The following is a 13,358-nucleotide window of genomic DNA, read 5'->3' on the forward strand; positions in this document are numbered from 1 at the left end:
CCTAATGTGAATTCTCCCTGTTTATCGCTTTTAAAATACTGACCAGTAGAAAGCCATTAAACATCTTTTTGAATCCAGGCTGACTTGTCCATTGTGAATTCACATTCTGGGTCAGCCCTTCTTTTTCCACCAGTGGGGCATCTAATTTACTCATTAACACCGGCATCTTGGTTCCTAGCTCTAGTGAGATCTCCAGTGTGGGTGCTGCAAGGTTAAATAGCTGGGCGGGGTGCAGAGCCTCTTTGCACTGACATCCTTCTTTTGTTGTATACAGGTTCTGAAACAGAACCCCTTTTGGTGGACACATCAGCGCCATGATGGGAAGCTCTGGAACTTGAACAACTACCGCACAGATATGATCCAAGCACTGGGTGGAGTGGAGGGGATCCTGGAGCACACCCTCTTCAAGGGAACCTACTTCCCAACCTGGGAGGGTCTCTTCTGGTGAGGAAAGACCCTGTTAGTCACTGAAGACTTTCTGCAGAAAACTTCTCTCCTGTGTAGTGCTAATGCTACTCCTGTCCCCCAACACAGTCTCTTTTTATAGCATAGCAAAGACAAATGCAAAGTACTGCACTTAAGGAGGAAAAATCAAATACAAATTGGGAAATAACTGTCTAGGCAGTAGTACTGCTAAACAGGATCTGGGGTTATAGTGAATCGCAAATGGAGACAACATAGTGCAGTTGCAAAAAAAAAAAAAAAGCTAGTATTCTGGGGTGTATTAACAGGAGTCTTTTTTATTTAAGACTCGGGAGGCAATTGTTCCACTCTACTCGTATTGGTGAGGCCTCTGGTTGGAGTATTCTGTCCGGTTTTGGGCAATGTGGACAAATTGGGGAGAGTCCACAGGAAAGCAACAAAAATAAGTCGGGTTTTCTAAACCTCATGGGGCAAGGGGGAGTTTAAAAAGGGATGGAGTGGGGACAGGATGTTTAGGTTGGAGAAAATATGAGGTAGGGACCTGCTAAATCTTTGAATGTTTTAAGGGTTGTGTCCATTAAAGGTAGGATGAGAAGTAATCTGCTTATTCTGCAGCAAGGGAGATTAGGAAAACTTTCTAATTCTTAAGGATAGTAAAGTACTAGAATAGATTCTCAAGGGACATTGTGGAATGCCCATCATGGGAGGATTTTAAGAACCTGTCAGGGATGGTCTAGGTACTCTTGATCCTGCCTTCTAGACTCGTAGGACTAGAAGGGACCCCGAGAGGTCATAGAGTCCAATCTCCTACACTCATGGCAGGACTAAGTATTATCTAGACCATCCTTGATAGATGTTTGTCTAACCTGCTCTTAAATCACCAGTGATGGAGATTTCACAACTTCCCTGGGCAGTTTATTCCAGTGCTTTGCTACCATGACAGTTGGGAAGTTTTTTCCTAATGTCCAACCTGAACTGCCCTTGTTGCAGTTTAAGACCATTGCTGCTTCTCCTATCCTCAGAGGTTAAGGAGAAGAATTTTTCTCTCTTCTCCTTGTAATAACCTTTTATGTACTTGAAAACTATTCTCCTGCCCCCCCCCCCCCCCCCAAAGTCTTCTCTTCTCCAGATTAAACAAACCCAGTTTTTCCAATCTTCCCCCATAGGTTGTGTTTTCTCGACCTTTAATCATTTTTGTTGCTCTTCTGTGGTGCCCAGAAGTGGACACAGTACTCAGTTGAGGCCTAATCAGCATGGAGTAGAGTGCTAATGCATCCCAGAATTTTATATTTACTTTTTTACAGCCGTGTTACACTGTTGACTCAGGGCAGGGGGATGGACAAGATTATAAAATCTTAGAAATGCAAGGCTGGGAGGAGCCTTGAAAGGACCACCTAGTCCAGCCCCCTGTGCTGATGCACTTCTCAAGGCCCTTTCCAGCCATACATTTTCCAGCTCTGTGCTATGTATGGTCTTTGCTGCGATTAAGCCACTCTCCCTTCCCGGGGAAGGGATAGCTTTCTTACAGAGCTGATTGCATCTGTTCCTTTCAGGGAGAAGGCCAGTGGCTTTGAGGAGTCAATGAAGTGGAAGAAGTTGACAAATGCCCAAAGATCAGGTTTGAACCAGATCCCCAACAGACGGTTCACCCTCTGGTGGTCTCCTACAATTAACAGAGCCAATGTAAGTAAAGTCCTCCTCCATGGACTTGTATTTCTATAGAATACAATTAGATGAGTTGTTTGAGGCAAGTTCTTTAATTCTCACTGTCCTTCAAAGCACGTTCTAAAGGGTAACATTCATATTCTAATACTGGTAAAAATACCTGTCTCCATAGTGCAGCAGTTGGCTTCATCCTCTGATCTTGGGCTCACCCAGGCCTGGGGCTGGTTGTGATGTGACATGTTCTCATGGTTGCTGTTCTCTTGTCAGGTGTATGTCGGGTTTCAGGTGCAACTGGATTTGACAGGTATCTTCATGCATGGCAAGATCCCCACACTGAAAATTTCCCTCATTCAGATCTTCCGAGCCCACTTGTGGCAAAAGATTCACGAGAGCATTGTAATGGATTTGTGTCAAGTGAGTGGGGCATTGAGGAAGGGGGTGCAGATGTGTGTAATTCTGTTTCTGCAGTGCTTGAAGGAGGCCTTTTGTTACAGCAGTGCCCCCAGAAAGCCACTTTCCAATTTTGGGGGAAAAAGGGGGTTAACCTACAACAGCCTCCCACCTGCAGTGGAGATTGCCCAGGGAAATCCCATCATTTAGCATCTATTCTGCTATGGGAGTTACAACAGGGCTGTACCTCCCCCAGTGACCTCATGCAGAAGGAGATGGCAAGAGGACACAGCTGGTTTTCACTGGTGCTGTGCTTGCTGCTATTGCTGGGGTGGGGGTTCTTCCCGCCCTCCTGTGCACTGCTCTCTGCCTCATTCAGATTGCTGTCTCCCCAGGTATTCGATCAAGAGCTGGATGCTCTAGAGATTGAGACCGTGCAGAAGGAGACCATTCACCCCAGGAAGTCCTATAAGATGAACTCCTCCTGTGCAGATATCCTCCTCTTTGCCTCCTATAAATGGAATGTGTCACGGCCATCGCTGCTTGCAGACTCCAAGTAAGTGCTGTCCAGTCTCTCCTCCCTGTTTTTGTGGGGTGCAGAGCCAATGAGCATGGAGCCCGTGTCCCTCAAGCATTCAAGGGTCTCTTTGAGTTCCTAGTAGGACAGAGGCCTGCCCACCAGCCATGACTTGGCAACAGTTGTGGCCCTGGTCCAGAACATTCAATGTTCTTCCTCCTCTGCATCTGCATTGACTTTTCTAGAGAGGGCATGGCCAGAAGCATCTTGTGTGCCACTTCTGCTGCTGTCCCTCTCCCTGAAGCACTTCACTTCTACCACTCAACGTTGAAGGAGCCACAGCACTAAATGTAGTGCTGCTGGTGACCCTGCTGTCCTGGAGGCCTAAGATATGTACTGGAGTCAGTCCCTTTACAGGTGCACCTCACCCCACATTTCATGTGGCTCAGCCCTCACCGAATACTTTCCTCGGGGTCATGACCCCTTCCAGTTAAATGTAAGACCAATAGCAATTCTTCCTGATCTGAGCCAATATGGAACTGAGGCTGATCTCCTTCAGATCACTGTCCCATCAAGCATCTCTGCACCAATGTGACAATGAAGTTTCCCTAAACTTGGGTCTTACTGTCTCTGCATAATTAACAATTGGCTTTAGTGCTGAGACTTGGCAGTAAGTGCTATTTGTCAAGGGTGGTGATGCCACAACTGCAGCATGGTCTGGCTGCAGCTGCCCTTTGGGAGGTAGGAGTTAATGGCCGTTTTTCTTTTCTACTCCCCAGGGATGTGATGGACAGTACCACTACTCAGAAATACTGGATTGATATCCAGCTGCGGTGGGGCGACTATGACTCTCATGACATTGAGCGATACGCAAGAGCCAAGTTCTTGGATTACACCACGGACAACATGAGTATCTACCCCTCCCCCACTGGCGTGCTCATTGCTATTGACCTGGCCTATAATCTGCACAGGTATGACCCCTCGCCTTGAGACTGCAACGTCTTTATTGCCAAAACTTTCACAGTGCTGATGGCGCCTTGGGTATGCATCAGAAGAAACAGAACAGGCTCTGTGCCAGTAAGGGTAGCAGAGAGGGAGGGGGTGGCGCAGGAAGGATACACACAATGAATGGGGTGAGACCTAGCTAACTGCCAAGTTTTTAATAATTGTGGGTTGTGTCACAGCAAATCAGTTTTACTGGCCCAGTCACGGGATCACTTGCATTCTTAACTGGGGGATTTCTTTGCAGGCTCACTCTGGGCCTGAAAGATAGAGCCATGTCTGTCTATAGTGCTAACTGTTCACTAACAGAACGGGGAGCAGTTTCTGAAGGCCAGGCCAGTTCCCTGGGGTCCCCAGCACCAGTGGAGCAGCTGCTTTGGGGACTGCTGTGCTCTTTGTGGCCCCCCCCCCGCCCCCCTTCATTGTATGGGGAAGTGAAGGGAGGAGTAGCCAAATGAACAACTCCCAAGGACATTGTGAGGAGAGCAGTGTGCTGGGGCCAGAGATGGACCACATCTCCGCTATGGGACGTGCTGATGGCTGCAGCATCTGCTCCTGCCCGTGTGGGGAGGGGCAGTGCTCCAAGCCTCTTTTCTGGGTAAAGGCTGCTGCTGCCTTTCAGATCTTGAGCTGTTGTTGTGATGAAATCTGCTACTGACCCAGTGTTGTGCTGCTTCCTCCCTAGTGCTTATGGGAACTGGTTCCCTGGAAGCAAGCCTCTGATTCAGCAGGCCATGGCCAAGATTATGAAGGCAAATCCGGCACTGTATGTACTGAGGGAGCGTATCCGCAAGGGGCTGCAGCTTTACTCATCAGAGCCCACAGAACCCTATCTCTCCTCCCAGAACTATGGGGAACTCTTCTCCAATCAGATCATCTGGTTTGTAGATGACACCAATGTGTACAGAGTTACCATTCACAAGGTGAGCGCAGGGACGAGGGGATAGGAAGGAGGGCTGTCTAACGTACTGTGCCTGGGGGAGTCTGGGGGCAGGGATGATGTAATCTGTTGGATTCTGGTGAGCCTGGGAACTAATGGACATGGAAGTTTGTGCAGTGCATACACAGAAGCTGTTACATTTATGTGGGGCTGGGAACCAGAACTCATTACACAGGTTTTCGCTGTCCTGTCACTGTTTGGTCCCAGCAGATACAGCTCACGTTAGCATTTTCACCTTGGTGTTTTTTCCAGACCTTTGAAGGGAACTTGACCACAAAGCCCATCAATGGGGCCATTTTCATCTTCAATCCCAGGACTGGGCAGCTCTTCCTAAAAATTATCCATACCTCTGTGTGGGCAGGACAGAAGCGTCTGGGCCAGGTAGGAGCCAGGGACCGTGTGGGGGACAGTGGACCAGGGAATCACTCTAGCTACTTCCGGAGACTTGTTTAGTAACAGAGAGCAGGAGTCTCCTCCATGTGGGAGCTTGATAGGTCTCTGGAGCACTGGGAAGTCCCAATAAAGTGAGATCTAAGCCCAATCTCTACTATAGGACAGGACTCCTTGATTTCACTGTTAATGGTGCATTTTTGTCAGAGCTCTGGGCTTTTTGGGGGTGTAAAGAGCCCGCACTCCTAAGCAGGGCCCACGGGCTGGAACCCACACTTGTCTGCCTTCCCCCACCAGCACCAGGGCTTGGCAAGTAGTTCACTCACAACACTACTCTAGTGGATTGTGCTTCCAGACAGAGGGAGTGCCAGTGACATGAGGCTGAGAGGGTTCATGACAAAGTGACTGGTTGAATTGACTCCCCTTAGGCTTTATAATCAGTTCACTTCCCCAGCTGGACCGGGGATGTGCTGGTGGAGCACAGTGAGATGGTGTAATTGCCCAGCCCACTCATTAACAGGAGCATTTCACTGTGCTGACCCACGCTGTGGTGCTTACTCAAGGGTTCCTCTTATCCCCAAAGGTCAGGCTGTTTTCTCCTGTGAAGGGGTGGGTGGTGTGTGCAATCGTATTCTAACCTTGTCTTCCTCTGTAGCTGGCCAAGTGGAAGACTGCTGAGGAAGTGGCTGCCCTGATTCGCTCCCTCCCTGTGGAGGAGCAGCCCAAGCAAATCATAGTCACCAGGAAGGGCATGCTGGACCCACTTGAGGTAAAGGATCAGATACTATGAGGATGGGCGCCATTTTAAAATCCTTTAGATATTGTAGAGCAGGGGGTTATGTTTTACTTCATAGTGGGCAAGTGAGGGTTAAGTTTTCTGTATCAATGCATTAAATATGGTGTTGCACAGGCATTAATCCCTTAAGCAGCTCCACGGTGGAGCTCTAGAACAGGTTCTGTGCTCTATATAGGGGCAGGTGGAGATACTGAAGAATTTGTGTGGTTTTATTCCTGTTCTTTCTCTCTCTCTCTCTTTGAACTCCAGGTGCACTTGCTGGATTTCCCAAACATTGTGATTAAAGGATCAGAGCTGCAGCTGCCCTTCCAGGCCTGCCTGAAAGTTGAGAAGTTTGGAGATCTCATCCTGAAGGCTACTGAGCCCCAAATGGTTCTCTTCAACCTTTATGATGATTGGCTGAAAACCATCTCCTCCTACACGGTGAGGTCTGGGTTCCACCCCGAACGGCTGCTTTGCAAATTATTTGTATTATAGTTGATAGTCGTAGGTGAGGGTCCCCTTTGCAACTGCTGCATGTCAAAGCAGTGCAGGATGGTTGTCTAGACGGAAATTGGTTTGCTGCCAGGTACATGCAGCAAAATGAGGCAGGGATCCCCATCCTTTATTCAGGGACTTGCTGTGCCAGGAAGCCTCAGTCCCAGCAGTGGCACTAAACTGTGCTTGTGGTTTTCTCCATCAATGACAATTCACTTCAGAACTGTCTTTGTGTTGTATCTGCAACATAACTGTCCCCTGAGGCAGGAGTAAATCACCAATATCTTCTTGTATGTCAGGCTTTTCTCCTTGCTGAATGGCTGCATCTCTCTTCCCATAGGCGTTCTCACGTCTGATCCTGATTCTCCGGGCACTGCATGTAAACAACGACCGTGCCAAAGTGATCCTGAAACCAGACAAGACCACCATAACGGAGCCTCACCACATCTGGCCCACCCTGACAGATGAGGAGTGGATCAAGGTGGAGGTGCAGCTCAAGGACCTGATCCTCGCTGACTATGGGAAAAAGAACAAGTAAGCAGCAGAGATCTGTCAGCATAGGATCAGCCCTTACCACCCCCTTCTCTGCTACAGTAACAACTGTACTACCAGACTCCTCCACCTGGCAGAGAGGGAGGCTTAAAGGGGGTCTGTTGGCCTCCTCTGCTTTCTTCCCCCACAAATAGTTGAAAGCCCTGGATCAATAGGGAAGCTGGTTATTTCGGTTAATCACTTTCAGCTAAGAAGATGAAGTGTCTGCATCAAAACTTCCGTGGCATGTGTACAGTGAGAGCATTTGTGCCTGCGTCTGCTGAAGGGCTGTTGAGGTGGAGGCAGCACTCAATATGTCCATGAACCACTTTCCTCTGCCCAACTGGGTCTTGCTCCACTCGTCCCCTAGCTAGTGTTCTGTGAGCACATGTCTCGGTGAGGGAGGGTGTTTCAGGAATACATCTTAGAACATTTATCCACAGTGAGTTTTCTTTTTCAGTGTGAATGTGGCATCCCTGACGCAATCGGAGATCCGAGATATTATCCTGGGAATGGAGATCTCTGCCCCCTCTCAGCAGAGACAACAGATTGCAGAGATTGAGAAGCAAACCAAGGAGCAGTCTCAGCTGACGGCCACGCAAACCCGTACTGTTAACAAGCATGGTGATGAAATCATCACCTCCACGACCAGCAACTATGAAACTCAGACCTTCTCCTCCAAGACAGAGTGGCGAGTCAGGTAATGGAAGGGGTCTGGGGCTTGCTGTGCTGGGTGGGAAAGATGAGTGCAGTCAGGTGAGGTCTGTTACTGAGCTGCTGGATAATATCTCCTATTCACAGAGCAATCTCTGCTGCCAATCTCCACTTGAGAACAAACCACATCTATGTCTCGTCTGATGACATCAAGGAAACAGGCTACACCTACATCCTTCCCAAGAATGTGCTGAAGAAATTCATCTGCATCTCAGACCTCAGGGCCCAAGTGAGTCTATGCAGCAAGCCTACATTTAAAAGCCAGCTCATCACACTGGGACATGTCAGTCCTGGAGGCGCAACCCTGCCTGTGGTCCTCTAAGGCCCAGAGGTGGTGGTGCTATGCACACTAGCTGAATTCCATTTCAGCTCCAAAAACTCCATGGCCCCACTCCTGTGTAGTAATTGCTTCTACCACTGAAAAAAAATTGGGATGCTCCCTCTGCTTTTGAGGATCCCCAAACAAAGGGCTGTTGATCTTGGAAACACAAGGTAGAGTGGGTGCACCCTGTTGTAATGGCCTTACAGGAAAATACCCAAGGATTTTACTTATGTTTGTGCGTATTTCTAGATTGCAGGGTACCTGTATGGTGTGAGCCCTCCAGATAATCCCCAAGTGAAGGAGATCCGGTGCATTGTGATGGTGCCCCAATGGGGAACTCATCAGACAGTGCATCTCCCTGGCCAGCTGCCGCAACATGAGTACCTCAAGGTGAGTCTCATTCCTGTGTCCCTCACTTGGGGTCCATTCCGCTTTGGGGAAAGGAAAGCATTTACTCAAATGATTTATAGACAGGCTATAATATGTGTGTGAGCTCACCTACCAGTCACTGCCTCTAACAAGCCTTCTCTCATTAGGAAATGGAGCCCCTGGGGTGGATTCACACGCAACCGAATGAGTCCCCTCAGCTCTCGCCACAGGACGTCACCACACATGCCAAGGTCATGGCTGATAATCCCTCATGGGATGGGGAGAAAACCATCATCATCACCTGCAGGTGCACAAGGCAGCCAGGTCTTCACTAGAAATATCCCCTGGGTCCTGGCTTCTGTAGGCTGCCTGAGCCAGATGGAGGAAAAATAATCTAAATCCAGGCCTCTGAAGACTAGCTGTGGCCAGGTTTGGAATGTGCATGCTGTGAGCTGCCTATCTTTGGGAGCATGGGTGGAGATCAGAATCTATTCTGTGTTTGCAGGTTTAGCACCTAGATTAAAGTAAGACAAGACTGGGAGGTGTAGGAGACAGGCTCAACATGTTGCACTCATTTTGTAGAAGTGGATCACTTAGACTATAAGCTAAAGCAGGGGTGGGATAACACGGCCCAGGGGCCACATCCAGCCTTTCAGACATTTTAATCCGGCCCTCGAGCGCCAGCTGGGGAGAGGAGTCTGGGGCTTTTCCTGCTCTGTTTGTGCCATGGACAGGAACCGCGGCCAGTGGGAGCTGCAGGGGTGGCACCTGCGGATGCAGCAGTGTGCAGAGCCACCTGGCAGCGCCTCCGCATAGGAGCCAGAGGGGGGACATGCCACTGCTTCTCTGAGCTGCTTGAAGTAAGCGCCGGTTGGAGCCTGGATTCCCTGCGCCCCGACCTCCTGCCCCAAAGCTGATCCCCCTCAGAACCCCTCAGTCCCAGCCCGGAGCAACCTCCTGTACCTCCAGCCCCACCCCAGAGCCTGCACCCCCCAGCTGGAGCCCTCACCTCTCCCAGCCCGGAGCCCCCTCCTCCACCCTTAACTTCCAATTTCTGGCCCCATTTCAGAGCCCTCACCCCCTCCTGTACTCCAGCCCCCAATTTCGAGAGCATTTATGGCCTGCCATACAATTTCCATCCCCAGATGTGGCCCTTGGGCCAAAAAGTTTGCCCATCCCTGAGCTAGAGGTAGTATTTCAGCTGGGGGGGGGGAAATGTTTGCACTTAGCTTCCTCCCTTTAGTCTCAGGGTTCACCTGATTTGCAGTTTTGGGTCACTACAACTTTCCTTCTCTTCAGTTTTACCCCGGGCTCCTGTACTCTGACCGCCTACAAGCTGACTCCCAGTGGATATGAGTGGGGCAGGCAGAATACAGACAAAGGAAACAACCCTAAGGGCTACCTGCCATCCCACTATGAGAGGGTGCAAATGTTGCTGTCAGACCGCTTCCTGGGCTTCTTTATGGTACCAGCACAGGGATCCTGGAACTACAACTTCATGGGTGAGTCCCTACCAGCACAGACCTTAGCTGACTGTCCTTGGAGAAGTGGAGGCTGTGCGCCTCCTCGGGCAGTTACGGGAAGGGGAATGTTATTGGTGCTGTGAGCCCTGTATCACATCTGAGCAGCTTGTTGACTGAGTTTTCAAAGCCCTACACTCAATTCCATGGTGTCTATGACATGGTAACTTCTGAATGCCTCATCTGATGAAGGCCAGAACTTCAGGGAAAGTTCTAGGCATCAATGGGCAGAATCCTATTGGTTTTTTTTTTTTTTTATTTATTTTTTAAGGCAAATTAGAAAACTGGAAGGGGAGAAATGGGTCACAGAGCTCCTGCCATGTGTTTAGTAGAGCCAGTTTCAAGCACATCTGTCTGTAGATGAGACTGGCTGATGGTACCATTTAATGTCTTTCAGCATAACAGTTTCCCTATCTCCTCTCTGCATATCCTCCTAATAGCATGTAACACATTGACACCCTGAATGACTTCCCACACAAAGAACAATAATAGGGGGAATACGGGTGGCATGGCACAAGAATGGGGAACACAACTCTTGGCATGAGGAAAGGGGCTGGGATTTGCAAGGAGTGCCTGAAATAGAGAGGGACAGAAGGATGGCAGATGGTGAGCTTTTGCGGGGACAGGAGAGATGCAAGTCACTTGTGATGTATGCAAAGAGCTCAGCCTAAAGACACTGTGGGAACACGCCTTGCTCCCTCCTTCTTCCCCCTCCCTGTTTCAAATCTCTTGATACTTCCACCCAACTGCAGGTGAGAGTTCTTTTCTAGTAGGGGCTTGTAATGATTCTGTGAAAGCTAAAGAGGAAGGAAACCTGTCCAGCTCATGTGTTAATCACATCAGTCTTGTACCTTAAACATGTTTAGTTGCTTCCTGCAGGGGGTTATGAAGAACAGGGTAAGCTATGTGGATGGAAATGACTGAAGTCTCAGGCATGGGGACTGAAATGGGACTGCTTAATTCCAGGTGTTCGTCATGATCCCAACATGAAGTATGAGCTGCAGCTAGCAAATCCTAAGGAGTTTTACCATGAGGTCCATCGCCCATCTCACTTCCTCAACTTCGCCTTGTTGCAGGAAGGGGAGGTCTACTCTGCAGACCGAGAGGATCTCTATGCATAAACCTGGGCTCCCAGAATTCACCCAGACTCAGAAAAGACTTAGTACTGTTGATATTCAACAGTACTTACCTTGCCCCAGAAGAGTTAGTGATCTGCAGGCATTCCCCTGTATTGCTTTCAGTGTTCATTGCTTTAGATGCTTTTGTGTCTAGTCACTGACGGCAGGATTTGTGTAAAGTGTCAGTCCAAATGTACTTTGTGATTTTGGAGAATGGCTTAATAAATTTTATATAACTGGGAACTCTACATTGTCCTTGTGCCTTTATCGGTATGAAAGCTGGCTTCAGTTTCTGGCTCTGCCACCAATTTCCGGTGACCTTGGAAGTCACTCATGCTCAGATTCTTAATTGTGCATAGTTAAGCTTGTGCCTGTTACCTAAGAGTTGTAGCATCTAGGAGCCCTAGTCATGGATCAGGAATCCATTGTACTAGGCATTGTACAAATGGGGGGGAACTGTCCCTGTCTCAAAGTTTACAATTGAGTAAAAGATGAAACAACAGATGGGGACAGACAGGAGTACAAGGAAGCAATGAGACAATACTGATCAGGATAGTATGTGGTCTTAGCACAGTGGGAGTTTAGCTGTGGTCAATTTTATTTTGTAAGCATCCCAGCAAAGGGGAATTTTAAAGAGGGACTTAGTGTTATGGAGAGTTCCTCTGTTAGTATTATTTATGCAAGGTATTAGCACAACACTAACTTAATCATAAATTCCTTTATTTAAATCCAAAGGCTGAATGGTATTTATACAATTACTCTAAACTTCCTAAAAATAAGCAGTCACTACATCCAATACAGAGAAAGTATTTGTGAGGATACGATTAGTCTACTTACACATTGGCCAAATTTAGGGAAAACCATCTCATCCTGGTGTGCTCCAGCATGAGTAGGTAGGGTCTAACAAAACCCTCAGATTCATAACTCTTCATATCCTTAAACAGATGTTATAGCCAATTACCACCACTCTTACCAACTAATTTGAAGCAGTTTACTCTAATTTTCAGTTTTAATCCAGATAAGATTTAGAACTTCCTTTCTCCCAAAGTCTTTCCACCTTCTCCTTCCTGCTGACCAATAGCTTTTGCCTTGTATCGGGGTTTGCATAAGCTTTACTTTTAAGAGAACACTCTGGGGTGGGAAGGTCCATGTTGGCTTTTTAAGACCCAATTCTTTCTTATTTTAAACCATCTGCAGTCATCCCTATTGTTCTAGAAGCTTTCCCGTCTCTCATTTTTTTAAAACAGATATTCTCCCTACTCCATTCTTCTGGTCTTATAACTCAAGTAGTAGGAAAGCCTTTTCTTTACAACACATTTGCTTGAATTTGGTAAAAAGAGAACTCCTTCTTTAATTTCACATTTATTCTCAATCCTCCCAAACAGGGCAGTATGAGAGCATGAAGGGGCTTGTCTGAAAATATAAGGTGGTGATAGAGACTGCACTGATCAGAGGCAGACAGTGACAATGCTTTAACTAAGGAGGTGATGGGGTGGGATTTGCTATGAAGGGCCTGTGGAAGTGGGCACAAGCAGGTTGTGGAACCTGGGGAGAGATGGAAAGAGAGAGGTGGTCCCAGACTAGGCCTTGGAGCAGCAGCGTCCTGACTGGCCCTGAGCAGGACAAGATGCCCAGGGAGGAGGATGGTCCAGAAGTGGCCTGTCTGGCTAGAACATTGCCCAGCTTCCTGCCTGTGAAGTGGGGGGTAACTCAGAGTGGGTCAGACACCACCGCGAGGGCTGGACCGTGCCATGCTCTGGCCGGTCTCCGCTCTCACCTGCCCCAGCGCTGATGGGAGGTAACGTTTTCACTGGCCCAGCATCCCAAGCTGCGGCAGACTGGGCCCAGTAGCGTGGCTATCGGGGTTCAGGGGAAGCAGCCACTTCCCTTTCAGCGCGTTTTAAAAAGTGGTGCCTGCTGGGCCAGCGCCGGCGGCAGCATGGCGGGGGGGGGGGGCTGGGCCAGCGCCGGCGGCAGCATGGCTGGGGGGGGGGGGAGCGGCGGGGGGCCTGGGCCAGCGCCGGCGGCAGCATGGCTGGGGGGGGCAGGGGCGGGGGGCCTGGGCCAGCGCCGGCGGCAGCATGGCTGGGGGGGGGGGCAGGGGGGCCTGGGCCAGCGCCGGCGGCAGCATGGCTGGGGGGGGGGGAGCGGCGGGGGGCCTGGGCCAGCCCCGGCGGCAGCATG

The 13,358-nt window shown here is 49.2% G+C and overlaps 1 protein-coding gene across 1 annotated transcript in view; it reads left to right on the forward strand.

Moving 5' to 3' along the window:
* Nucleotides 1-11,417, forward strand: part of PRPF8 (pre-mRNA processing factor 8) — a 29,155-nt gene extending 17,738 nt beyond the window's left edge. Inside the window, exons 28-43 of the mRNA XM_050929286.1 lie at nucleotides 275-444; nucleotides 1,977-2,106; nucleotides 2,356-2,502; nucleotides 2,874-3,034; nucleotides 3,775-3,966; nucleotides 4,683-4,920; nucleotides 5,190-5,318; nucleotides 5,983-6,096; nucleotides 6,373-6,546; nucleotides 6,941-7,134; nucleotides 7,592-7,831; nucleotides 7,933-8,074; nucleotides 8,417-8,557; nucleotides 8,704-8,843; nucleotides 9,836-10,038; nucleotides 11,023-11,417. Coding sequence (XP_050785243.1) covers nucleotides 275-444; nucleotides 1,977-2,106; nucleotides 2,356-2,502; nucleotides 2,874-3,034; nucleotides 3,775-3,966; nucleotides 4,683-4,920; nucleotides 5,190-5,318; nucleotides 5,983-6,096; nucleotides 6,373-6,546; nucleotides 6,941-7,134; nucleotides 7,592-7,831; nucleotides 7,933-8,074; nucleotides 8,417-8,557; nucleotides 8,704-8,843; nucleotides 9,836-10,038; nucleotides 11,023-11,177 — 2,670 coding nt within the window. The 3' untranslated portion in view covers nucleotides 11,178-11,417. The remainder of the gene's footprint in view (nucleotides 1-274; nucleotides 445-1,976; nucleotides 2,107-2,355; nucleotides 2,503-2,873; nucleotides 3,035-3,774; nucleotides 3,967-4,682; nucleotides 4,921-5,189; nucleotides 5,319-5,982; nucleotides 6,097-6,372; nucleotides 6,547-6,940; nucleotides 7,135-7,591; nucleotides 7,832-7,932; nucleotides 8,075-8,416; nucleotides 8,558-8,703; nucleotides 8,844-9,835; nucleotides 10,039-11,022) is intronic.
* The last annotated feature ends 1,941 nt before the right edge of the window (nucleotides 11,418-13,358 follow it).

This window comes from Gopherus flavomarginatus, chromosome 19 (genome assembly GCF_025201925.1).
Source record: "Gopherus flavomarginatus isolate rGopFla2 chromosome 19, rGopFla2.mat.asm, whole genome shotgun sequence".
NCBI classification, from domain to species: Eukaryota; Metazoa; Chordata; order Testudines; family Testudinidae; genus Gopherus; species Gopherus flavomarginatus.